Below are 26,900 nucleotides of genomic sequence, written 5' to 3'. Positions count from 1 at the left end.
ACAGCAGCAGTGGTTTAGTTGGTTGCGGCGGTCGTTCGCGGGGTGCCACGGCGGGCAGGTGGCTGACAGCCTGTTTCTTCCCCTCAGGAATTGACAGCTCGGAGCCCATGGTCCTGGAGCAGTATGTGGCTGTGGCCAACTACGAGAGGCAGGAAAACTCTGAGATCAGCCTGAAAGCGGGCGAGACGGTGGACGTGATTGAGAAGAGCGAAAGTGGTGAGTGAATTCTTCTTTTACTTATGTGACAAGCATGCCACACAATCCACACACCTAGATTCATGACAGAGCATATATGTTTACATATGCTGTGTGAAAAGTAACATAAAACTTTGTGGCAAACTGGCATGTTCTTAGAACCGCCTGACATTTGGTTTGTTTCTTCCTGTTTGTGTCTTGCTGTCTCTGAGTACACATTAGTAGCATAAACACACTCACTCAGCATCTCTGTTTCCCCTCTTCTCCCGTTTGATTTTACTCCCTCCTTTGCTAACCCCTTTGTCCACAAGCATCCCCCACCCTGGCCTCACTCCCTCTCCTCTGCTCTCCCTCAGTCTCTCCCCTGTTCTCCCAATCTCCTGATCTCCTAGCTGGGCCTTGGCACCACCTGGAGGTGCTGTTTGGCTGGCAGCAGTCAGTGTGTTTGGAGGGGTTGAGTCTAGAGGAAAGGCAGTGTTGTGGCTGGGGCCCAGTCTCTTGCAAGAACGCCGAATAGTTGTTCCCCTTAGTCAAAGTGAGAATATCTCATTGGCTACTTTCTGTTTTGGAGAAGGCTGTAAAAGGTGTCATGTCAATCAGTCTGGATAAAGTAACATCACATCCAGCATGTAGAGAGTAAACTACAGTGACAATACTTGACTAAAAATCACAATCAAATGAATACTGATATTATTAGCATCATCAAAAGATACATTACTTCACTTTTCGCCTCGTCTTCCCCTCTGAGCAAATTCTGTTTAGCAATCACAGAGCTGGATCTCATTTTCCATGCAAGCCGGCAGTGACAGCAAGCAGCTTGCACAACTCAAAAGACCTCAGCAGAAAGCTTGGCACCCGTCTTTCTCTCTGCTCTTATCTGCACACTGATTACATGTGTGAATTCATTCTCTTTGCCTGCACATCTTCGAACGATTATTTTCCTTAATGAGTCAGTTTTTGTGTTGCACCAGCTTGTCGTTTTGTCGTCTCTGATTCACATAGTGTTTGCTTCATTTCCAATTTTTATACTAATACTTCCTATGTAATTGTTAAATGATGATGTAGTAAAGAAAAATGTTTTCTTTTTTGTGGCTTTTGGTCAAGGAAGTTGATTTCTTCTGACAAGGACTTGGATATCTTAATTTCCATCTCTCCTTTCGGCTTTGTTTGCGAGGTTTTGAAATGTCAAGTGTTACTCTTAACTCTTGACTAAGTGGTGAACTTGTGATTCTCATGCATCTGTAATTACCATAAACTCCTTTTAGTTTGGTATATGCATCATCCAGTTTTGTTTGATTAGCATTCATAAGTGTTCCTTATCCACGCTTTTTTTTATTCGTAATCCCATTTCTGAATTCCTGGCCTAACAGGATCTATTGAACCAATTTGAAAGTTAAATTCTGAATAATTAACATTCAACATTGATTGAAACACAGTTATATGAGAAACGTTTGAACTTGGAGGAACTCCTGTCCAAGAGCTGGGTATGTGTGCTGTCGTCATTTACTGGGCCAAAGAAGTGGAGCAACAGCCATGATGATGTTGATGATGACATCACTTTGAGACTATGCCAAGACAAACACATCTGAGAGCTCATATAGTATCCCACAACCCAGTTACTGCTTTCAAGCTTTTACTGCAGCCTCCCGGTCTCTCCAAACAAGGCTGAAATCCATATTTTACCTGCTTTCCTCTTCAAATGCTGATTTTCTTCCCCATCCACATATTGAGAACAGATGGTATCATGCATTAATATGCTGTTCCTTATTCAACCACATAATATTTGAAACAGTTTTTTTTAAGTATCTGCAGACTTGACCTGACATAATTATGGGTTCAACTCCAGAGTTGGATGTTGTTGTTTTGCCACTTTGAGAAGTTATTGCCCTTACAAGTCTAGACCCAGCTGTTTTACTATACTGCGTCAAGAAAACCCATTGTCCTAGTGAAACCTGGTTAAATCCTAAACTGTGTGTGAGACAGGGTATTAGTGTGACATGTCTGTGGATGTGTTTGCATGCGTGGCAGTGCCCATGGGTGTGCAAGTTCTGTGCATCCTTGTCTATTAGATCTAGTAAAGTGAGATTTATGAAGCAGAAATGGAGTGGGGGCTGGACAGGCCGGAATTGTCCCTGAGAGAGAAGTAGAGGCCTTGTCTGGGCCACTGTTCTGATTTTCTCCCCCTCGTTTCTCCTCGGACATGGGAACCATAGAGCGCCTGTAGAGAGGAATGTCCCAGCTGGAGAAAATAAATCTGCATATGTGACCAGTAAAATTATATGGTGTGTTGGACTAAGAGGAGGCAGTGATGAGAAGGAGATGGAGAGGAAAGGTCAGTGTGTATTAAAAGCCACAGACCTGTGTTAGATAGTGCTTGATGTCAGTTCCTCTCGGGATAACAGATGGGCCATGTGGAGCAGTCCCACTGGTACTGGGTTGTGATGCAAGGCAGTTTTATCTTTGTTTTCTATGATTGACAATTGACCTGATGAAATCTATATTGTCCCATTATGGTGAATCTTTTATGGCACGCAGAAGAAGTAATTGTTTGATAAAGATGGGAGACTCTACAGTGGTTCAGCTCTATGAAGCTGACTCAGGCACAGCAGTTCTTTTGGCTGTTGTATATACCCTGTATAGAGAGGGGTCAAGTATTGATAACAATATATGTATTCTAATGAAACTAGGGTTGAAAATCTGTGCACAATGTGATTCTACTGGTAAAGTATTATTTACCCAAAAAGTGAATTCTTAAGATTTCCTTCTGTTTTTGAAGGACTTAAAACAGCTTGAAGTGATTTCTAAAATCCTTAGTCCAGTCCTTAATAGATGTGTACGGATGACCTTGATTCAATTTTGTAGTCTTTAGTGTGTCATGGTGGGCTCAAAACCTTGACCTTGTAATTGGAATGGTCCCAGTCTAGCAGGGGACTTCTGTTCCATCTCTTCCTTTCTGTCTGTTAGCTGCTGAACTACATGATAAAGGCACAGTCACCCTAACAAACACTTGTTACCTACCAATGTTGTGTGGAGCACATGGCCGCAAGAGCAATTGTCCTACAGATGTTTTCTTCTCGCCTTTTTATATCTTCTCAGAGAATGAATTGTAATTTTAAGTGAGTAACCTTCCACTCTGTGGCGCGTGGGGGGGGGGGGCATATATGTGGGGAAAAATACCTTTTTTTTCCACTGTTTCATCAGCTGAGACTAATGGATCTGCCAGAGGACCTTGACACTAAACTGCAAACAGGATTCTTTGGGTTAGTGTACTGCCCAAGCCACAACGCCAGCCGGAGAAGCCATTGGCCCAAATATCTTGGACCTACTTGCTGCCAACTTTGAGGGGCATTTTGTCACAGCTGATATAAAGAGATTAGACAGATTTGTTTACCACTCTCTCTGGACTTGACTCTACACTTGTGACCTCCTGTTGTTTTGCCAGACAATACTAATCGTCAATTTTGGAAAAGAGTTGTGTTTTTTAGAACTTTTGTCATACATTTTTGTGGTCTATATGAAAATATTACAGATCTCTCAATTATGTCGCAGTGCTTCTCAGCAAATACGCTGCTGTTTTTTAGGGAGAAACAATCCCAGGAGTTTTGGCAACATTTTCCCACCACACCTCCTCAAATGCCCAGGAGATCTGGTGAGGCTGGCAGCACTCAGCCTTAACCATAATGCCTTTCCAAAGGTTTGTCCTCAGTGCTTGGTCTGTCTCAAGACTATTCCCTTTTACAGAACAGTTTCATAAGGAGACAGCCTTGAGCCAAACTTTAGGATCAGAACTTTGCAATGCATTTGGTCATTTGCGCTACAAGCTTCAGTAAAGCTTAGGATTAGTCATAATTGAGGTTGTTAAATAATTATAGCATTTGTGTGTTGTAGTGGTTTGAAAATGTCGAGAAAGCCTTCTGAATGAAAACACTGATGCGTTCAGTTTTAAATGATCAATATTATTTCTTAACCCCCCAAGGGGTTAACTCAAGGGGTTAAGAAATGACTTCAAAAGCTTGGAGTAAAGTATTCATTATTCTTAACCCCTGAACATGATCATTGACTAATAAGTAATGTTGCCTAAAGAGCTTTTTAAACCTCAGTATGAATCATATTTTAAACATTAAGTGGACTATAAAACACTATGTAAATTATCAAAGTGCCAATGATACAGCATTTGTCATCTAAAATGTTCTTTGCAGGGAACATTTCTGCATAGAAGCCAACTTGCCTTAGGCTGTCAAATGTAGCTTGTGTCTTTAAGCAAGAGATACTAAAGGCTAGCTTAAAGGATGTTCCGAATCAGAGAACACTGTTTTGGACAGAGTTCACATGGGAGGCTGGAGGCAAGAATTAGTATTACCTCCAAGCCTTAAAACAGACAGCTACTATTAATCACATCTTGAGCCAAGAGCTGGCCTATTATTGTTCTCGCAACACCCTAGCTTAGCGGTGTCAGCTAGCCTCACCCTCAGGCAGTAAAATTGTACTAAACTGTTTCAGTCACTTCATTCTTTGAGTTGAGCTCACACAATCTGGGGATAGCGTTGGCTCAGAGGAAAATACTTTAAGCTGACCAGGGAGCTACCTTTAAACAGCATGTTTCCAGAAGTATACCAAAGAGATGTGTACAGATTTAGACAGAAAGCTAATGGGATGCAGTGTACTCTATATAGTATACTGCATTAAAAAGAAGTCTGTCATTTTAATGAGAGTGATGATAGTGTTAGCACAGATGGGTGTATATATGTGTGTGTCAGAGGAGGATATTCTAGCCAGAGGGTGGTAGCACATGCATGCACACACAGACCATATGGGGGATTTACGTAGAGGTTTAGCTTGACCTCACTGAGCATGATGTTTAGTCAACACTGGTTATTGAAAGCCCCACTGCTGGCTATCCATTTTCACTTTTAACAATTCTGTCTCAGTAACAAGACCCCTGCGTTTTATGAAAACTTTGACCAGGTAACATGAGCTTCAAACTGGGATGTGTTGCCTCCATCTTACAGTGTCAATAAAGACCAGGACCTTGAAATTGGCTCTGACTTTCTAGGAAGAACCTGCACGGTGGATTTGGTGGCCCCTCATATATTCTATTTTTAACTTTGAGATATCGCAGCCTTTATGACTGATGTTTGCAGGTTGAGGATGTTCACCAGGGAAGCGCATTTGTGCCAGCTGGGCCGGGCATTGTCATTTGTATTCTTGTGTGGGCCATATTTAAGCCAAAATGATCTATTGTTGCAATCATAAACAAGCCATCACACCATTCTGTCGTTCCTAAATTGATCGAAAATCGAGCCAGAACCTATTATCTTTGGCCACTTATCCTTGCAGCTACTTATTCTTGACCTAAAACCCAAAAGCAAATTTATTTTGATCGCTAATTGTCTTACTCTAGAGGTTTACAAAGTGTATTACCGTAATTTCCGAACTATTGAGCATACCTGAATATAAGCCACACCCACTAAATTTAAAAAGAAAAAAAACACATACATATATAGTTCATATATAGGCCGCAGCTGTCTATAAGCCGCAGGCGTCCACGTTGTCAGTCTTTCAAAGCAAAATCCATAAACTAGCCGTATCATTGTTTAAGCCGCAGGGTGAAAAAAGTAGCAGCTTATAGTCCTGAAATTACGGTATTTATCTTCAACTCACCATTAGCAGTGCACGAAACATTGTTTTAAGTTTGAAGCTCAGTTTTACACAACTGGGAGACATAGTTGAAATGACTGTCTTCTTTTTAATGACACTGGACTTGTTGAAGCACTAAATATTTTCTAACCCAGTTGCTCATCTTTTGGACTGATGATTTAACTGGACCTAAACTATACTTGAAAGTACTCCAGAGTTTAGCTTTGGGAAGCCTGAAGGCTTAAAATAACTTCTTTCTTTTCACTACTCATAGAATTTGTGCCAGTTTTCTTTTTTTTTTCACACAGGCAATTTGCATGGCTGTACTTTGATGTTGAGATATTTTGAAAAGGTTTGCACAGAGCTTGAAACACATATCCAATTGCTAGGCATTGTATTTGGTTCTCAGATGGAAATGTGGTTCAGTTACTTCACTAACATTTTACCATCTTTGGCATGTCCACTGCTGATGATGATCTAGGTCAGAAAAGCTTTGCAATTTAATCCTATTAATGAAGCTGGTGCAATCTATGTTAGAGCTAAGGCTCATTTCACAGCTGGTGAAAGGCAGCAGCAATTGTTGTGCTGCTATTTTAGGCATATTCTTTGAATCTCCCCTTCTGCTTACTCTGCAGAAAGATAAGCAGGCAATTCAATACATGGCCCTGGAAAGAAGCAATGCGTTCCAGTGTTTGCTGTTCTCCAGGGGATCTGTTCCTAATTAGAAGCTGAAAGAAGAAAACAAGAATGACAGTTACCTTGTGGGTCCCTCCCTCAAATGTCACATTTCTAACAGACCTCATTGTCAAAACTGTCAGATGACTGTTCTGATGATTCCAAAATGAGAAACTGAAAGTGTGCGGTGTTGTTCTTGGACAGGGAATTAGTGTGGAATACTACAGCTTTGAAGCCCCAGCCAAACATCTGCTGGCTCTCCCTGTCTTGTCTTCTGTCTTTTTGTCTTTCCACATGCCACTCTTTTAATCTCTGTCCCCCCTGCTCACTTGTTCGTTCTCTTTCTCACCTCTGTCTTTTTTTTTTCACCCTCACATTGTGAATCACTTCATGCGCTCTTCCAGACCTCTCCTATGGGGACCAGGGTTCTAACTGTCAACATTAATCTTGCTCTTCTTAGTACTGTACCACTGTTCCCCAGGACATACACAATTCCTCTTCACAAGAAAGCAGGCAATTATTGCCTACCAAGACATAGTGTAGCTGGAAACTCCAATTAGAGCTCAACTCTGTACGAAATGCCAATTACAGCGCCTCTACTGTCTTACATATTCATATTTTGTGCTGTGTGTATAAATGTGGCAGATAGCAGGTGTTGCTTCATAACCTTTCTGAATATTAGTCATTAGCTGTTCAGCGCCTCATAAATCCTCCCCAGCAGTTGGATCTGTTATGTTGAACAAACTAACAATTAAAAAAAAAAACCAAAAAAACCAAACCCAACACGACTGATGAACCTGTAGCACGGGTTTCACTTCGCCAAGCATTGAACAATAAAGAGACCTGACACCTAACAGGAAATGAGTACTCATGTTCTCATCATATCGAACACCACGCATCATAGCTCAGGGTCAAGTCGAGAAGACTCACCGAGCATTGCATTGCTCATCGCCGTGACTCACGCAAACACAAACACACACGCAGAGTGGACCCAGGCACCAATAACAGAGTACGATGAGTTGGACCTGGTAAAACAACAGTCTACCCCTGTATTCTGCTGTATGTACAGATGGCTCTACGCTGTGCAATTCATTACCTGAACTCTTTTTATTTGTCCCGTTCTGGACTGGTTCATTTTCACAGCTGCCACCGCAGCTGAACACACCCACCCCTCCAACCGGCTTTGACTCTTGTTTTTCCATGGCAGGTCATGTACATGCACATGTGCAGTTATTTGTCATGTTTCAGAGGAAAAGTGATATGTTTTCTACTATTTAAGTGGGTCTTTGATCACAACTTCAGCCCCTTCTGGGGTGCACTTTGGCTTTATTTGAAGATGTAATGAACTCCATAGTAGGCAAGACTATCATAACACATTCATTTTTCATCTGTATATTGGCAGTTAAAAAAAGTAACATAAGAACATCTCTTTATCTGAAACCTCTATAGACATAGTGTAGTTTCAACATGTGCCTTTGTTTTTACTCACACTAAATAAGAACCAGCAACATCAATGTTGTTCATGAACTTCTGAACTTGTTCAGCAAGTATTGTAGCTAATCGTGTAAATTTAGTCCTGAAAGACATTATTTAAGGATAGCGTCACAAAATGGAAGGGGTTGATCCTCTGGGAAGCATGAATTGTACTCAGCAAATGCAAATTGAACTCTTTTTTTCTAGTTGAAAACTGAAACTTTGGCCTTTGGTTGTTCCTACAGGAAAAGTCCTGATTTCAATAAATACATACGGATTCATCCGGTTGGATCCATGAATATCCATGTCAGATTTCTTATCAGAAAAATAATGCAACAAACTAAGTAAACAAGCCATACTTTCACCCCTACCAGGAGCTCAAGCTTGAAAGCAGCTTTGCTTTAACAAACAACAGAGGGTTGTGTTGATTGGAGCATGTTGTTTTGAGCAAGTTTCTTCAACCAACATCATGCTGACTTCATGAAACAATTGGCCAGGGGTGCAAAGCTGAACCTTTCTCTCAAGCTCTTTTCTTTTCTTTTTTTTTATTTTTTTATTTTTGATTCTTCACACAGCTACTTCCATCACTTTTGGTGTGTGCAACACCATGAATGTGTTAGAGAGGGGAATGAACCCCTCACTGTGATGACAGGCCAGTCCAAACAGCAATAACCACTTTTGCATTGGCTCGTTTTATGAACTCCTGTGGTTGAAGCGTCCACCAGCTATTAGACATTGTGACTAATGGGACAAAAAATATCTGACTAATTACTTAACTGTCATAGTCAGTCTCTTGGATGTGAACATGCAGTAATTTCGACCCACCACACCCTCACTGAACTTTGCTGGTCTGTTAAAACATCATTCCACACATATGTTGAGCCAAGTTATGCTTTAATTGACTCTGAGTAATTTTTCCTCATTTGGCTGCCAATCTTTGGCCAAGATCTCCTCCTACGAGACAGATTTTCTTTGCAAACTGTAATCTAAGTAAAGGCTTCCCACACATGAGCGTCAGCCTTCTTCTCTCAGTACCCAGGTTTGCCATGCTGCCAACTGGTTCTCACAGTGAGAGAGTGACAGCACTGAATCTGCTCCTCATTTATCTGCTTTTACTGTGGCCACTTTCTCCTGAGCTGGATTTATAGGGGAACGGGGCCCTGTCAAAATCTTACCTTGCACTACCATGTGTGCACACGATGGAGTCTGAAGCGTGACCTGTGTGAGCAAGACAGATATGCTTTTTGACTGCTTCTTGCCTTTGAGGTGTTTTGTTTTAGGGTGCATATGTGAAGATGGGAAAACAAAAAATATCTGCCAGCCTAGTGATGGCCCAGCAATATTGTTTATTTTCCATCACACATGCCTAAAATTTTTTATTTCTTCTGTGAATGATTTGCGCAATTGGTCGCACCATCACTGTACAACATATTTTACCTCTGAAAACCTGTTTATTGTGTAGCAGAGCATGACTGAAGGGAACTGTGTGATGTTTTAGGAAAGACACCTTGTTGCCAAAAGTTAGGTGACACCACTCTCACATCTTTACGCTAAACGTTAGCAGAAGCTTTCAGTCAGTTAACTTAATAACAAAGAGCAGGGCAACAGCAAGCTCAGCTCTCACAAAATGTACTTACCGTCAATTCTAAAGCTCTCTAATAAATAGTTTAAATTTTGTTTGTTTATTTGTGAAATTACACAGCCTTGATACAGTCTAATATGTTAAATAGTGAGCTCTAGAGGTGCTGGGATGGATTTTGTCACCGTAGGGCAAGGCCAGGCTTTTCTAGCTTGTTTACTGTATTTATGCTAAGGTAAGCTATGACGCAGCTGGCTCCAGCTACATATTAAGTGTGCATACATGAGATGGTATCAATCCTCTCATCTAACTCTTGTCAAGAGATCTAATTAATGTGTTTTTCTACATTATGCTGCATGTCAGTAAATTCTCAGAAGCTAAATAAGTAATCTGAAATTCCCCCTAAAAATCTGAAGTGGTTTCACAATGAACGAATCCTGCTGGCAATTTGAGAATAATTTTTGATTCTCATGTCAGCTTTGATCAGCAGTTAGACTTGTGCAGTCTGTCTTTCTTCAGTCAAGTACAGCTCAACCAATTTTTATTATTTAGTGGTCTGCAGTAAACCATTCATGATTTTAATTCCACATAGTTGGACTTCTGCAACCCTCATCATTCTGGCATCAGTCAAAAGCTCAGACAATGTCTTCATTGTGGAGAGTGGCGCAGCTGTGATTTTAACCAGCACAAACTGATGACATCATATCACTCCTGATTTTGGAGTATGATTATGCCCATCTTGAGATTAATCGAAGTTTTGAACTTTTGCCAAAAATGCACACTGATATAAGTGCCTATCTCCTCTTTCTGAAAGTAAGACAAGATATGCAGCAGCTGGGGAGTTCACACTTGCCACTGTTGATGGCAGTCAGCCACTTCAATCCCCTATCAGCACAGGAGATTTATGATTCTGTTTTTCTACTGTGTGCCAGGTGTGCAAAAGAGATGAAGAACTCCTGCATTTCTCTCTGTGCAGAACCGCTGCTCTTCTCCGTACAGGTGGCTCCCATTCTTCTTCAGCTTTTTCAGTAGTTGCAATGAATCAGTCTGTGAAAGCACTAATGTGTGTCATATGGAGCAAGCTGCTAAGCAGATCTTTCACAGTGCAGCAAAACAGAAAATAGATTAAAACCTTAAGGAATCAAGGCAAGAATGTTCCAGTGAAGTGCCTGTTCCCGCTTGATCAATTCACGTATGAAGACACACAAAAGAAAATTCAAAACAAAAAGCCATTGTCTGGTCCCAGCCGACTTCTCTAACTTACCCCCCCAACCCCCCATGAAGGAGGTCTTTCAGATGCCCAAGTTTGACAGTCCCTCCACAGTTTACAAGTCCTAACACTGTGGCACGCACTGTTCATTACAACACTTCTGAAATCAGGGGCTATGGTGTAAGATTTAATTCGCAGAGTAAAACTGTCATGGTGTCAATTACAATTTCATTTAAACCCACAACCTCCAGCAGTTTCCACAGAAAACTAGTGTGACTGTGAGGAAGTTCAGGCTGGACGAGCTACACTGCAGCTCCTGTGCATAACCCCCATGTGTCTGTGGGCCCTTGACTTGAATTAATTCCTGTGTAGACTGCAAGACATGACCCACAGTGGGGGAATTCAGGGGAGACAGTATTTCAGTATGACTTGGTGTAGTAGCCTGCGTGTTTGATGGAATAAGATGTTTTTATGCTACATGTAAGCTGTCAAAGTAAGGGTGACTCAGGCCTCACTGATGAGGCCACATGCAGGGGGGTGGACAGACCCCTCTGCTTTGCTCTGTTAATTTCAGGTTTTTCATCGGGTCAGGTGTCCCGATGCTTTTTGTATATATAGTGTATTTCAATGCCAACCCTCTTGCTATGAGGCGACAGTGCTATCCACTGCACCGCAGTGCTGTTGTTGTTTTTACTTTCCTTAGAGGAAAATTCAGCTACATGCAGTGCTAATGTTTTAACTCCAATGCTCCTTAAATACTGTAAAGTAAGTGCAAAATGCCTGTAAAAAGAAAGCTGATAAGTAGTTTTCATTTTTACAGACATATAAACAGACACATGCAAATAAATGTAATGGCTGCTTAATGGAATTAACATGAAAGAAATTTTACCAGATCTAGAGCTAATACCAGTGGCGTCTTTAACAGCAATTGAAGTATTGTTAAACAGGGGACATTATGCTCATTTCCAGTTCTATATTTTCGTCCTGGGATTCCACTAGAGTAGCTTTGTGTTATTCAAAGTTTTTTAAAAATTCTTATTTATCTTCGTCCTTTATGCAACCTTATGCGGCACCTCCCTAAGATTCCACTTTTTTCTTATTGGGAAACTTCTGGAAGCCTGCCAAGAGGCAGCACCTGTAGATCAGAGAGCAATATCAGTACTGCACCACCCTCTTGTCTGTGTACCTGATGGCGTGCATTATGGGGCACTGACGTAAATGAGACCAGTAGTCACTGATTACTGTACCTGATGGAACAACAGCTTTACTTGTTGCTTAGCTAGTTAGCTCAGTTAGCAGCTATAGGTAACTGCTGGTGGGCCTATTAGCTAGCTGATTCTGCTTGGACTATCCATCCATCCATTTTCTATACCGCTTATCCGTCAGGGTCGCGGGGGAGCTGGAGCCTATCCCAGCTGACTACAGGCGAGAGGCGGGGTTCACCCTGGACTGGTCGCCAGTCAATCGCAGGGCCAACGCACAAAGACAAACAACCACACACTCTCACACTCACACCTAGGGGCAATTTAGAGTAGCCAATTAACCTAATGTGCATGTTTTTGGTATTGTGGGAGGAAGCCGGAGTACCCGGAGAAAACCCACGCAGGCACAGGGAGAACATGCAAACTCCACACAGAAGGGCCCAGACCGGGATTCGAACCTGGAACCCTCTTGCTATGAGGCGACAGTGCTAACCACTGCGCCACCGTGCCGCCCCTGCTTGGACTAGGAGAGGTGTTTACACCTCCAGCAAAGGGCAACATAATGGCAGCTGTTGATAGAGTTAGCAGTAGTTAGCTGTTACTTTTAGCAGCAGGTAAAACTTTCCATCAGGAAACTCAGAAAAACTTGTGCAGAGCAGTGAGGGCATCAGAAAAACTGAAAATATTTTCTCTACAAAATATGATCTAGTTCAGTCCTGGTCAGATAATCCTACTGTGAAATCAGTTTTGTACAAATAACTAAACAGACTGTGTGGGTGGATGGGTGTGTCCCTTTGCTTTGTGGATGTGCTGTGCTTGAAGCAGGTGACCAATAAATGAGCTAAGAATTACATGTTGTCAGATTGTTGTAAAAATAGAAAAAAATAGTAAACATTGCATTGAGAGCAATATGAAAACTGAGCTTGTTACTCGCAGTGATTGCTTTTATGTAACTTTACGTCATTATATGAATAATATTTGGCCACATTTAATATAAACATCTGACACTGTAATGTAATTTGACAAAAAAGTAAAGATAGGCATCATAGGTGCCCTTTAAATTATTTTACGCTTATGCTGCTGCTGCTTTGTATAGCAGAAACACACTTTCCTCTTGCTACTATTACTGTTAGTTTCCCTATGATGATAGCTCTGTGTTACAGACACATTTTCATTGTCATTCACATATGTGTTAATGTGATTGGTATCTTGTCGGATAATAAAAACTCAGTCAATCAGGCTTTTCCAGCCAAATTGGAAAGCTAAGCCATATGACTGTAAATACATTCGAGCAGTGCTGACTTAATTGTTGGACTTGGTTGTTGCCATTTTTATTCTACTTTTCTGTCTATGTCCACCCATCTCTCTAATTCTGTCACTTCTACCTTACTTGCATGTTGAAAAGCACTGACATAGAGAAGGACCTTTGAGACCATCTTTGTTTCCCACTGAAATCCTTGGGATTTGGCAGATTTTAGGATGATTACAAAAAGTACATTTCTGTGATACATAATCTCATTCTTGCCTCAGAACGAGTCAGCTGTCATGCCAGCTTGTATATAATGGAAGAACATGTCATGCACTGGTTTCTGGCCAGAAACTGGAGTGACCACAGTAATGAAGTCACATCGCTTCATTTTAAGACATGTCCAACTTATTCAGCATCACTGATGTGATCTCAAATGTGCCAAAGAGCATACTTGTCACGCCTCCACATTTCACAAACACAGTCTTCATAATAGCATGACACATTCTGGTTGTGAAAATGTGATCGATGTGGAGGACTTGCCTCATGGTTCTTTTTGGTTGTGGTAGCTGCCCAGATTGACATGTGTTTTTGTAATTGTGTCAAGTCAGCTTAGTGAATGCTGTAGCAGAATAGCATACATGTGACCTTAGATTACAAGGCATGCTGTGAAGAAATTTGTGCTTCATTTTTAGGCATTTTTAGCCGTGATAGCAGTGGGACTCCGGGGTTAGTGAGTTTGGTTGGTCCATCACTTTGATTGAGACTTTAATATCTCAATGACAGTCATGATTCCCAGAGGATGAATCCTTATGACTTTGGTGATCCCCTAACTTTTCATCTAGCACCACCAGCATATCAAATGTATCACTTCTCCAGGGACATACAGTCATATCTGGGTAATTGTCACAAAATTTGGTAGAGGGAATCATGGTTAATGATTTAGCATCACCATTTGGTTGAAATTTGTGGTTTGAGTTAAATATCTCCCTGCAAAAACTGAGTTCACAACCCATCAGCACCAGCCGTTCTTTGTGTTTAGTCCTAATGTTAGCATGCTAAAACACTGATTTTGAAACAAAAAGTAAAAAACTAAATTTGTGAACATGTTAAACATTATAGCTGCTAAACACTAGCAGGTTAACACTGTTATGTTAGCCAGTCAGCATGATAATAGCTGCTCACTCAAAGCACTATTGAGCCCAACTACAACCTCACATGGCTGTATATTTGTATTATGGTAGTGTAAAACTACCATAATGGGTGATAGGTAACACTGTATATGTTAGAGATTACACCATATAACCTTGATATGACTCAGAGTCACTTAGCTTGAAAATGTAAAGGAGACCAAGCCAAAACAGGAGCAGTACATGTTTCATACTGAGTAATGGTGAGAAATGATGCTGCTTCACCCACGTGTCCTGAGACATTCATCTTAGCCTGTTGCAACAAATCCTTTTATAAACTTGTGTTGATTCATCTTTCACTTCAAACTCCAACACTTTCCTCTTTCCAGTGTTTTTCTTTTCTTTCAGTGTCTGGTTAAGTAATGGTGAGAGTGTCCGAGTAGGTGAAACTTCCAGTCGCTGTGAGACAGCCTCAGATCTCTCTGTCATGCTGATACAGACATGCCCAAGATAATAGATGTACAGTCCTAGCATCCATACGGAGACTTAATCTGCTAGAGTACAAATACTGGCTCATCCAGAGTCACAGTACATTGTATTGCACTTGAGAGATGTGCAACAACGGTGTGTAATTCCCATTGTTTGGTGTAAGCCGTCGCTGCTATCCTTCGGGCCTTGATGCTTGTTAGCAGTACTAATACGTTCCCTCTGTTTTGTTCCATCTTTCTTTCCTCTATGTCTCCGTCTCACCAGGCTGGTGGTTTGTCAGCACAGCAGAGGAGCAGGGCTGGGTGCCAGCCACATACCTGGACTCCCAGAATGTAACCAGAGACGATTTGGATCTGGGCACTTCCAGGACTGGAGAAGGTTAGCCCAGGCGCACATGCACAAACACAACATTATTAGATTCATAAAGCACAGAAGGGCATAAACATCATTCTAACTGACTTATTATTCATTTATTTATTTATTTGTGCTCACATCTCAATCCGAGACTAGAAGCAGCAAGCAGAAGTCAGCTTAAACACACATGCTCATAAACACCCTAACAAACATACCTCCAGTTACACATTAGGAACCTTGAAGACCACAGTCGCAGCTCCATGGTGAAATGTTACCAGACCGTAGCCAAAGGGTTTGCAATATTTTGGCACCACAGAAAATTCCTTTCAACTCCCCCGGGAGGCAGCAACTCTTGCAGGAGTCTTGATTTGTTGTGAGTCTTTTCCTCCGTAATGTTTAGTCTCACTGCTGAGTTGCAGCATTTCATCACTGAGTCTTAAGCCCCTTCCTGCTTTTTTTACATGTCTAGAAATGCATGCAATACACACATGCACACAGTTTATCTGCAGTAGTGTGTGGTAATGAAACAATAGTTTATTATACCGCAGAGTGCCGCTGGATTATCAATTTTTTTTTTCCTGTCTCTCATTAAGACATGCAAGCCCTCTCTGCTTCACTGAGCTGTGCACATTCTGCAAGACGCACAGAAAAACACACTCTTCTCGAATGATGACAGCTCCCCCACAGCTGCCACAGTCACTGTTATTTGCTGTTCTCATTTATTTCTTGTTTTTTTTTTTTTTTCCTCTTTCACACACATTGACACACACTTCATAGATGCTGTCAATGCCCGTAACAGTGGAGTCTCTTCCAGTCCCTCATCCTGGAGGCGATACTGCTGAATGGATATGACGTGTTGGTCGCCTGTGAATTAGATATTTTCATTATTGCAGTGATTTGTTTTTTTTTTTAACTATTTCTTTTTTCCATTTCTTGATTTTTTTCAGAGAGATGTAGATTTAATTTGGTGCGCTATAGAATATTAAATTTAGATTTGAACTAACGACATTTATGATAGCATTTTACTTACGTAAAGGCTTTTTCGAATTTTTAGAGCAACTGATTGCATGCCATCTGAAAACATTTCGCCCACTGAAAACATTTCAGACTGGCAAAATATGGCATTTTCAAAATTTGCTCCCAGGCTTATTTTCTTGAGTTGTTTCCTGAATGAAGCCATTCACAGTGAGCAGCATTACACATGAGAACAGTTACAATGCAATAACAATGGCAGATCACTTCATTAAAGATTTTGGCACCTCACACCCAACTGGCAATCAAATGAGATCTAATAGATGCTTGCAAGTCCATGAAAGTACATAGTTGCTGTCTATTACCATATTGCATATAGCCTGCAACAGCATGAGATGCAACCATATACATGATTAAAGAATTAAAATCAGCTGTCATCTGTGGGGATCTTATGACAGGTTTATTCAAGCATGCCAAAGCTGCAGAGCCTGTCTGAGCTGTCTCTCTCTTGTCCACTGACACAAGTTAATTCCAGCTGCCGTTGTGAGCAGGGGCCTGTCATAAATGCAGAACTCGCATCTCTTACATCACATATTCAAAATGTTTTGTTGTTATCTTGTCTTTTGACTGTGCAGACCTTTAGATCACAGCACATGTAATTACTTTTGATGCAACAATTTTATCCGAGGATTAACCAATTTTTGACCTGACCGACTATCAGGTACGATATTATCACTTATCGATATTATAGTTTCTTTTGTCTGATTGTCTCTAAAATAAATGGATTGTGAAACAACTGAGCATAATAATAGATTTGTATTTTGTGTAAATACACTGAATCTGAAAAGTAACAAGCTACTAAAGTTAGAAAATAAATGGGTACAATATTAGCCTCTGAAATGCAATGGAGTGGAAGTATGAAGTAGCAGAAAACTTAGATACTCAAGTAAAATGCAAATACCTCTACGTTATACTTAACGTATAGGACTTGATTAAATTGCACAGTTTATTTAACCCCTGGTTATTCTAAATTATGATTCTATACTAATGTATATCAGTTCCAAATATCAGCATTGGTATCTATGACTATTGGTGTCGGTATGGGTTGATCCCTAACTTAATCATATTTTTTTGCATTTTCATGCTGTTTATTCATGACATGCTTGGTGTAACAGAGCCTTAAGAGGAAATGAAATGCTCAGCTTTGTTGACATTTGAAAATGAAATAAACAAACTTTGTCGGTTAGAGTGAGAATTACGCTAACCGACATTACATTATATTCTGGGTAATGTAGGCACCAGATTTTAACTTGTGGGGGGTGGGGGGGTGCATGGCATAAGAAAGACGGTATTGTTGTATCAGTCATGATCCTTTTTTAAGTGGCCAGCATGAGTTTGGCAGTTATGTTCAAAGAGAAGCAGACTCACACTCACACTTTTTTTTCTCCGCACTGAAGTGAATTCATACGGGAAGTGTCTGACCTCACAAGTACAATTACACACACAAGTACACGCATACACACACTCTTTTCCCCTCCACCACCCATCCCATCTTCTGTCAGTGGCCTCCATTTTCCCATTAGGCCTGATGTCTTTGTGTTTGCACACATCGTCACTTCTTATTTCTGATCTCCCCTTCCCTCCTCCTGTCGCCTCCTACATCTCATTATCTCTGCGTGGTCTGTAACCTAATTCCACTGACAGCTCAGCTCGCTGGAGAGGAACCGACAGGCTCAGCCCGGCCCCGCTGAAATTACCTCGAAATAACATTTCCCTTTGTGCACTTCCCTAGCTGATATTTCAATTAGGAGGTCAACAGGAGTAGGGTGGCGCTGAGTGGGATGGATGGAAGACAGAAAGGAATCAAAACGGAGAGGAAATGACAAGTAGCAGAAGCACACAAAGGGAGAGAGGGCGGATGTCGAGCAGAAGGTATGATGGAGAGACAAGAGGGTGAAGAGAGGACAGAAGCCGGAGAAGGAAAGCGACAGGGAAGGAATTTGATTATCACAGTACAGAGATAGACAGAAGACGCTGTTTCATTCTGTCCATCTCTATATTAATATGTTTGCTCTTCATGTGGCCTTGGAGAAGACAGGAAAGTGACTCATCGTGTTCTAACTGCTGCTTCATCATCCAGGCTTTGAACTAATAAGGAGTGAAAGAGTTCGTGAGTTCAGCCCACAACAGCTAGAGACTGAGTGCAGTCCAGCTGAGATACTGTATGTGGACCTCATCAGTTAGCAGTGCATATCAAGGTGATCTGTGCCTTGTCTTCCTAGTTGTTCAGCTTGCCGAAACTCTTCATTGGGGAATATAGCAATGTTATCCAATTGGTCTGCCGGTTATCATTAACCAGCAACAACAACAACAACTGCAAACAAATCCTGTTTAACCCACCTTCTTCTTTCAGTTACAAGATGCAGACACTCAGAAATAGGATGAATATTAAATAGGTGGTAGGTAAAATCACTACACTAGTGGATTTTAAGGATCTTTTCAACTCTGTTATAGACAGACAGGACATAAACTATAGATGGTTTGCATTGTATATACATTTAAAAAAAATGAGTCCTTGTTTAACATAAGCTTAATCGAGTGCTCGGAAGGAATTCTGGAAGGTGCACACTGAAACTCTTTGCTCTTACAGTGTAAATTCTCTGTGCCTCAGTCTGACTGTGGAAGGAGAAAGCTGATTGTTTATGACATTGCTACTTTAGCTGCCTGCTTGCTTTCCATTTTCACAGGCAAACCTCGCACTGGGCCCACTACAGCAGCTGACTATGATGATATGTGTGCATAGAGAAACAGGAAAAACTTCCAGTGTCAGCTAGAAGCAACACTGATTTTTGTTTACCTTTCCGTTTCATGAGGAAGGGGGTTTAGTGTGTAAATAGCAGTGAGTGTTGTTTGAATTAAGAGCTCTACGACACTGTCATTAAACCGAACCTAAGTTAGCAAAAGGTCAGACTTACTGCAGGATGATGTGTGGTTATCTAATAACTTGTAGTATGTTGTCTGTTCAGATGCGAAACAGAATAAAATACATATCTTATTCAGTCCACATAATAAATATGCACCGCATAGTACAGAACACATTCACCAGTAAATGATGGTCTTGTATAACATGATGGTTAGCTTGTTTTCTAAAAGAATCAGGAAATCTCCTGCGCCCAAATTAATGCTTCATATGCTATTTTGATTTTTTCAAGATGTAAGTACATTGTGCATTTGTAGTGGAAATTTGCTGTTTTGGACCATAACATATCCTCCACTAAAATATTTACAAACCCAGTTGCAAAAGATGATCCACTGGCTTCATTCTTGACATACAGGAGATGTTTATTTGTCACTGTTTCTTGAAAATAATCTAATAATTATTTCCTGCTAATAATAATCGCTTTTGTTTACTATCTAATCTATAATCTAATCTTATCACACTAACTCCTCATTTGCTTGTTTGTTTTCCTTCTTGGTTGCTCCCCATCGTCATCAGTCACTAAGAGACGCAAGGCACACCTGAAGAGGCTGGACCGCCGCTGGACCCTCGGGGGTATAGTCAACCGCCAGCAGAGCAGAGGTGAACTTGGAGACAGGGCACACACACAGAATACACAGTCAGTTAAATGCAGTCATATTCCACACACATGTGCATATGCAGACAGTACGAACCCATATATTCACAAGGAATCAGAATCAGGCATCATTTTCTCTCTCCACTTAAGAAGGACACCAAACCAAGTCTTGTATGGCGACAGTCTCAAGTCAGACTAGCTATGTCAACCACATCTTACAGTCTTCATCAGTTAACAGAACTGCCTCAGGTGTCACTATGTTTATTTTGCTTAAATAAACTTTGTTTTGCCAGGGAAGATATTGAGAGCAGTTTTTTTATATAAGTGCTAATGAAGATGAGAGCTGCAATGACTTGCTGATTGATCAATTAGTGGATCAAAAAAGAATTACAGTAGTTGGCGAATTTTATTGATTGATTAATAATTTTGGTCATTTCTAAATCTAACATGTCAAACATGCTTTGCTGGTTCCAGCTTCTTAAAAGTAAGTAAGTCAGAATGTGCTGTTTTTCTTTGTCATTTCTGATCATAAGTGAAGAGTATTTGGGCTTTGGACTATTGGTTGGACAACATTTGATTTGAAGATATCAGCTTGAGCTTTTTTTTACTTTTTTTTCACATTTTGGACTTAAACATTCATCATATAATTGTGAAAACAATCAACAGATTAATTGAAAATGAAAATAATCGTTAGTTACATCCCCAGTGAGGATCATGACATGCAGAAGCTCAGATAAAGCTAGCAAGCAGACCTTTGACATAAGATTGCTTTGTCACATGGGCATGTAACAGTGTTGAAAAATGTATTATAATAGTAAAAAAGAGTCAAAACAAGTTAGTAATGAAGTGTCTAAAACGCACGTACACGTATTGTACACTCCTTCCTCACATACTGTAAGAAACAAACGTACAGCACCAGTGCTGAGCTCCTCCCATGGCCCCACTCTTCACGTTTTGTGGCCACATGGTAAACAACCATCGTTTACATCCTCAGTAGTCAGCCAACAACAACTAGCCCCAAGTATCTACCAGGAGCAGCATATTGGGTGGCCATGAGTCAGCTCTGACAGTAAAATCTCAAATCACACTCCATCAATCGTGGACACTCTTTAGCTCACACTGAGCAACAAAATAATTGGATTGCATTAAACACATTTGGATGATTAAGGCTATTCAGCTCCCGCAGCACAAACGCAACAACCTTGACGGCCGCTGAGCCATGTGAACATAACTGATTATATAACAGTGTTACTGCTTAATTAAAGCAAGCTCCCTTAGGGTTAAAATGCTGCTAATGACTTTTGCATTTTGCTTGTAATTCTTAAAAAAAAAATTAATTAAGAAAAGACAGGCATGAAAATGTTCTTGCATGCTTTTTCCTTCTTTTTCTTCTTCTTCTTCTATTTCTGCGTTTGGCAAGTTACCTGAATTTTGTCAAGTCATTTTTGCTTTAATGCTAAAATGGAGAGACATGAGTCTGTGTCTGGAAAAACAGCCACTTGTCTGGTGTGCAAGTTCAAACTTTTCTCAGACTGTCTTTTAGGCAACTGTCTGGTTCCAGGATTAGTCAGGGCTTCTAACAGATAGTTATAATGTGTTTATGGAAGCTGTTCCTGGACCAGTGCAACCTCTGTAAAAATACTCTACATTTCTCATTATCATGGTGTAGACTGGCTGGAGTGGCATTACCACCTTCCCCCCAGGCCAGTGGGCCAGACCAGAGAGCCCATAGTAATGCTGCGTCCGATTTGTGCTCATAAGTTGTTTTCCAAGTTGTTTTCCAACTTCCGAAGCCGAAAGTGACAACTAGAACGCCCCTACAGTCAGAATTCCAACTTGCCAACTCGGTCAACCTCAGAGGACATCGAGTTCGCAAACCAAGATGGTTGCCTAGGACATCGACTGTAAATAAAAGCTGGGTTTTTGCATGTTTTTAGCGCTTTTGTCTTTTTTGTGTCCAATTTAGTAAGCCGTATATACAATACTGTCTTACTGCTGTCGATACGCATAAAGCTATGGTCTTGCTAAGTGTAAAATACAGCATAATCCTATCTGGTTTTGTAGGGAAGAGTAGTGGTAGCTGTAGAAATCGGAACACGGAAAGAGGAACATTTCTCATTCACTTCTTCCACACAGCTAATCAACAAATTCAAATTGGCAACTTCTTTGTCAAAAGTCTCAGTAGATATATTAAAGGATGACTGTTCACAGTATATCATAATTCACTGACTGGACTCTAAGCATATGAGACGTATAGCAGGTTAGGGCGGACAGTGTTAGTTAGGTCTGCAGGAATGTTACCTAACTGCATATATCTCCCCAAACAGTGAGAGAGTGGTGGAAAGTGTGAAAGTGGGGCAAGGGCCCAATCTGCGGGGTGGTTTTAATCACACAGACCTCAACCTCTGCAGAGCGTAGATGAGTCACCCGGCTAGCTGTCGCCACCCCAGAATGAGGGCATGAAACATGCTGTGCACTTACTTTAGACACTTAGCTTTTTGCTTTATTCAGGGATGAGGTACTGTTTCAGGTCATTTTTGTTTAATTCTGTTTCAGGATCTGCATATCTTTTTGTTTTGTACAGAGTGATGGCTCTTTGAATTTTTTATACACTTGAAGATACCATTTTCCCTAAAACACAATAGTTTTACAGCTGAGCTCCAGGCTCTTAAGCTGTTCCTGGATAACCCTGTGTTTTTGGCCAGGGCATTGATACTGCATGGCTGGACTGGCTTCATTCAAATGAAACTGGTCTGAGATCATCTAAACTTCAAACCTATCTAAACCCATCTAAGTATATGACTGAGTCCCCATTTATGGAGGCTAGATGCATTGCACAGCTAACTTGCATTGTTTACTTGCATTGTTTGCAGTTGATCACTATACCTGTTAGCATGGCTTATGGTGGCCAAATCAGCATATGCACTGTTTGATAAAGTTGTGTAGATGAAGTTCATCAATAAAGCCACACAGAGGACTGTAGAGAGGCTGAGGGCAGAGAAGTTTCACATGAGAGCGTGTGTTATTGGCTACGATACAAACAAGCTAACGGCTCCTGGACCAGTAGCCCTTTTTCCGCCATCAAAATAGTCTCACCATGAAATCTGCAGCTGCTGCTGCTGACTGGAGGCGTGTCAAACTTGTGGATTTTCCAACGTTTTCATTCACCACTGCTCTTCACTTTGTGACTGTATCAGTGTCTGTCGACACGCTGTCCAATTACTGTACGCTGTCTGTCTCAGCCTTAACTCAGTTCAGCTGTGCTTCACTTCTGCCTACCAGGTACAGCAGTGGTCTGTGTTCATTTGCCTGGCACATCAGATGACTTTGGTTTGATATTTGGAATAATATGAGTGCCAGAAAGTTAACACAACCTTAATAAAGTCTAGTAAAACTGGTCTGACTGCACGTATTTTATCTTCAAAGTTCTAACACTCTTACAAAAATAAGACTTATGTGCGGATAATACTTGGCCCAAATTTCAGTCTTTCCACCTTTCTCCCATTCTTTTCCCCACCTTCTTTCTTGTCATCCATTTCCTCCTTTTTTGCCTTGTGAATGGAGTCACTGCTGTCCCTGCCTGATAACGCATTGCTGAGCTAGTGATAAGAAGCGAGTGAGTGAGGTTTTACAGCTCTGTACAGACACTCGAGATACAGTTTGATTTAGTAGTGCTGGCAGAGGACGAAAACAAAGACTGATCCTGATGGATTTATGTTCTCTCAGGATGTAATTTGCTAATGAAAGAAAGCAGTTGTATACTCTGCAGCCTGTTTGCTGACACAGATTTCTTTCATGTGATGCTTCATAAAGAAGATGGGGATGCGATCCAGAGATCTTGACAATGAAATCAGGATACGCTCTGGAATCAAATTAAATCACAGCACATCATCCCTTTTTCACTTCCCCATCCTCTGACACAAAGCCAAATAACGGTGTCTTGACCTAGCTGCGGGGTGCTGATTGTATAGTGACGACGAAGCGATCTCACTGTGGTTTGGCATGCAATGTTCTGTGGAGTGGCGTCTCCCAGCTGCCAGTGGCCTGTGCTTTCACAGAGTGCTGTTATTTACAGCATGTCGCTAATCTGATTTATATTGTTGTACTGATCTGCCTGCAATGATCTGTGGCAGCATGGAGATGGACAATGAGGCACGTGTACACACACACACTGTGTAATTTGACACGGTGCCAAGTATTTTGTTAATAGTACAGTAATTAACATGTAACAAGCACACACGTCGGTAGACGTTCCAGATTCCTCTGTAAGGCACCCCATTTGTTATTCCCTGTCCATCTGCAAGTACTCACCCTAATCTCCACACACACACACACACACACACACACACACACACACACACACACAAACACACACAAACAACATGCTTTGCAAGCTGAGGTTCAGGGCCAGACATTCCACTCTGCTCCACACTGACCTCAGCTGCTGTGCAAGGCAGGAGAGGAACATGAATTGCCACTGTCTGGATGTACCCCACCTATTCCAGCCCTTCACATTTTCTTCAACATTGTTTTAGCTTCAGCCGTCGAAAGTCATATTCTCTCCTGCTCCTTCTCTCTTCTCCTGTAAATCCTCTAACCTTCTATAACACCCCTCTAAGTCCACTGCAGGATTTCCCTCCCTACAGGGTCCTGGAATACTAGCAGAGCGTGAGAGAGGAGTGGTGGTCCAGTAGGGATCTGAAAAGAGAGATCTTGGTCCAAAATATCTTATCTCCTCAAGGGAGGCCCTGATGTAGGCCTGCTGCTAGAAGAGGGATCTCCCTCTGGAGAGAGATCAGTGGATTGGGGTCCACATAGCTGGAATGAGTGTGCATAAGGCACAAGCAGAAAGGGGGAGAGGTTCAGCCAGTAGATGGAGCTGGTTGTTCTTATTGTGTAGGACAAGGGGAGAGTGTTTGTGTTGGTTTGGAAATAGTCAGAGCATTTTAAGTAGGTCACACTCGCCATTTTTTCCCTCACAAGGCCCACTGGGAAGATGTAAACTACAACAGAGGCTTAACTCCTCATTGTACAACTGTTTCATGAGAGCATTTCACTCATTTCGTCCCTCTTTCTCTTTCCTCTCCAGAGGAGAAATATGTGACAGTACAGCCGTACACCAGTCAAGGGAAGGATGAAGTCAGCTTTGAGAAAGGGGTAACCGTGGAGGTCATCCAAAAGAATCTGGAGGGCTGGTGGTTCATCAGGTGAGTAAAAGGTGCTCAGCTAAAGAATAGTAGCTCAATGAGAGAAATGGAATCTGTTCAATGTGTCTTTTTTTTGTCATCATTTTCAAACTCCATAGACTGGTCCTTAGAGAACAGTGACATTGGTGGTGCTCGTCCTTGCTTAGTGCTGTGATCAAGGCAGCTCTTTCCTGCAGCTCTCATTTGCGTAATGGTATTGAAGAAAAGCTATTAGCATACGGCGGCGCTCCTCACACATCAACTGGGTGTCTTCCCTTGGATTTCTAATGTATGTGTGTGTGGATGTCTGTTTGGTTATTGTTTACCCAGCCAGTGTGTATTCCTGCCATTTGTTTGTTTCTGCGTATCCTTAGGGGCAGAATAGAGTGAAGCTCCACTCCACAGCGGATCACTATCACATGCTGCCTCGTGGCATCTGACATACACATACACACTAAAGAGTTTCCAGCGTTTAAATACATACACTCAGAGTCCTTGTCAAAGGCATTTATTTGTGCTTATGTCATATGTATACAGCTAAAGATAAACACAAACCACTTGTTGAGGAGTTTTTCCTGATCTGAATCGAGGGTCCAAGGATAGAAACTGTCTTATATCAGGTCATGAAAATACCGTTGGCTTGACTGGACTTGACTTGTTCATTCCTCTGCCCTGTTGCAACCTACAGCAAGTCATTTTAGAGCATGTTGTCGAACAATAAATAATCCTCCAGATGTGTGTCTGAGTCTCGCTGCTCTCAGTGGGCTGCTTTAATACAGTGAAGTCCAAGCTTGGGCCTTTTTTGTTATGGCGACTCCTTGTGGTTGCAGTTGGAGTCATGCAGCAGGGGAGTAGAAATGATCACATCTCTTCTGAACAGAAAATGGCCCACCTAGAGGCAAATGACTCAGAGCTGCATTTGGAAACATTACTTATTGTTTTGCAAAGCACTCTAAAATGACTCAGTTAGCTTAACAATGAATGTTGAAATGTGGGGAAGCAGTGTCTATTTGCATATATTACTAAATGCAGTCTGTTTACTTGCCTTTGGCTACCCCTACACCACTCGAATTAGAATAGTCTGTTTTTCAATACACAAGATCTTACTTGGTGTAATTTAGTATATATTTAAATGAGAATGTGGAAATGTAGTTGTTTATACGTTCTAGACATAACGTTAATGTCTTAAGGGATACACTGGTGATTTCATATTGCGCACATTCACAAAAGGCAGATTAAGAAAAAGAAAAATCAATTAAAATATCAATGCCTTTCAAAATCCATGTCCCCTTAAACTGAACTGTAAAATTGGTGCAGTGCTCCTTTAAATTATAGAAAAAGGGGAAAACAGATACAATTTTAAACATACCTACTTCCTGCGTTATGCCCACAGATACTTAGGAAAAGAGGGCTGGGCTCCTGCCTCCTACTTGAAAAAGGTGAAAGACGACTTCTCTCCTCGCAAGAAGACCCTGACGGGCCCTGTGGAGATCATTGGCAACATCATGGAGATCAGCAACCTGCTGCAAAAGAAATCAGTTAGCGAGAAGGACATCCAGGCAGACGGAGAGGGCAGCACCACACCTGAACGCCACATATCCAAAAGCGAGATCAGCCTGCCCGTGCCCTATAACTCTGAAATCAATGCGGAGACGGGCAGGAGGCTCAGTGCAGGCCGCGACACCAACAGCCCATGTCTGGGAATAGCAGCGAGTGCTGCCCTAAATGAAAATAAAGGGAGAGGCGAGCCAGGGTCCCCAGCTGTTGCAAGAGTGGCACCCCATAGAGTGGAAATTGGTGAGTGGGCTGTTTGTGGTGTGTTAGGAGAACATTGCACCTAAAAGCAAATGCATTGCTGCTGAGAGGAGGATTTTTAGTGTTTGTATAGTACATTAAGACATGTTATTTTCTTTTTGTGTAGGCTTTGATACTATAGGTAAGCAGACGGCTGGTGGTGTTTCTAATGGTGGTGGTGGC

At 41.5% G+C, this 26,900-nt stretch overlaps 1 protein-coding gene across 4 annotated transcripts in view; it reads left to right on the top strand.

The window, feature by feature from the left end:
- Positions 1–26,900, top strand: part of sh3pxd2aa (SH3 and PX domains 2Aa) — a 99,991-nt gene that overhangs the window by 62,907 nt on the left and 10,184 nt on the right. For 2 of the 4 annotated variants that reach the window (XM_046401621.1, XM_046401603.1), the window contains 6 exons: positions 88–216; positions 15,101–15,214; positions 19,659–19,742; positions 24,827–24,944; positions 26,317–26,720; positions 26,845–26,859. In XM_046401621.1, the coding sequence (XP_046257577.1) occupies positions 88–216; positions 15,101–15,214; positions 19,659–19,742; positions 24,827–24,944; positions 26,317–26,720; positions 26,845–26,859 (864 nt within the window). The remainder of the gene's footprint in view (positions 1–87; positions 217–15,100; positions 15,215–19,658; positions 19,743–24,826; positions 24,945–26,316; positions 26,721–26,844; positions 26,860–26,900) is intronic. The other 2 variants (XM_046401612.1, XM_046401629.1) reach the window with 1 other exon arrangement.

This window comes from Scatophagus argus, chromosome 2 (assembly GCF_020382885.2).
Source record: "Scatophagus argus isolate fScaArg1 chromosome 2, fScaArg1.pri, whole genome shotgun sequence".
NCBI classification, from domain to species: domain Eukaryota; kingdom Metazoa; phylum Chordata; class Actinopteri; family Scatophagidae; genus Scatophagus; species Scatophagus argus.
This window is presented reverse-complemented; position numbering and strand designations above follow the sequence as displayed.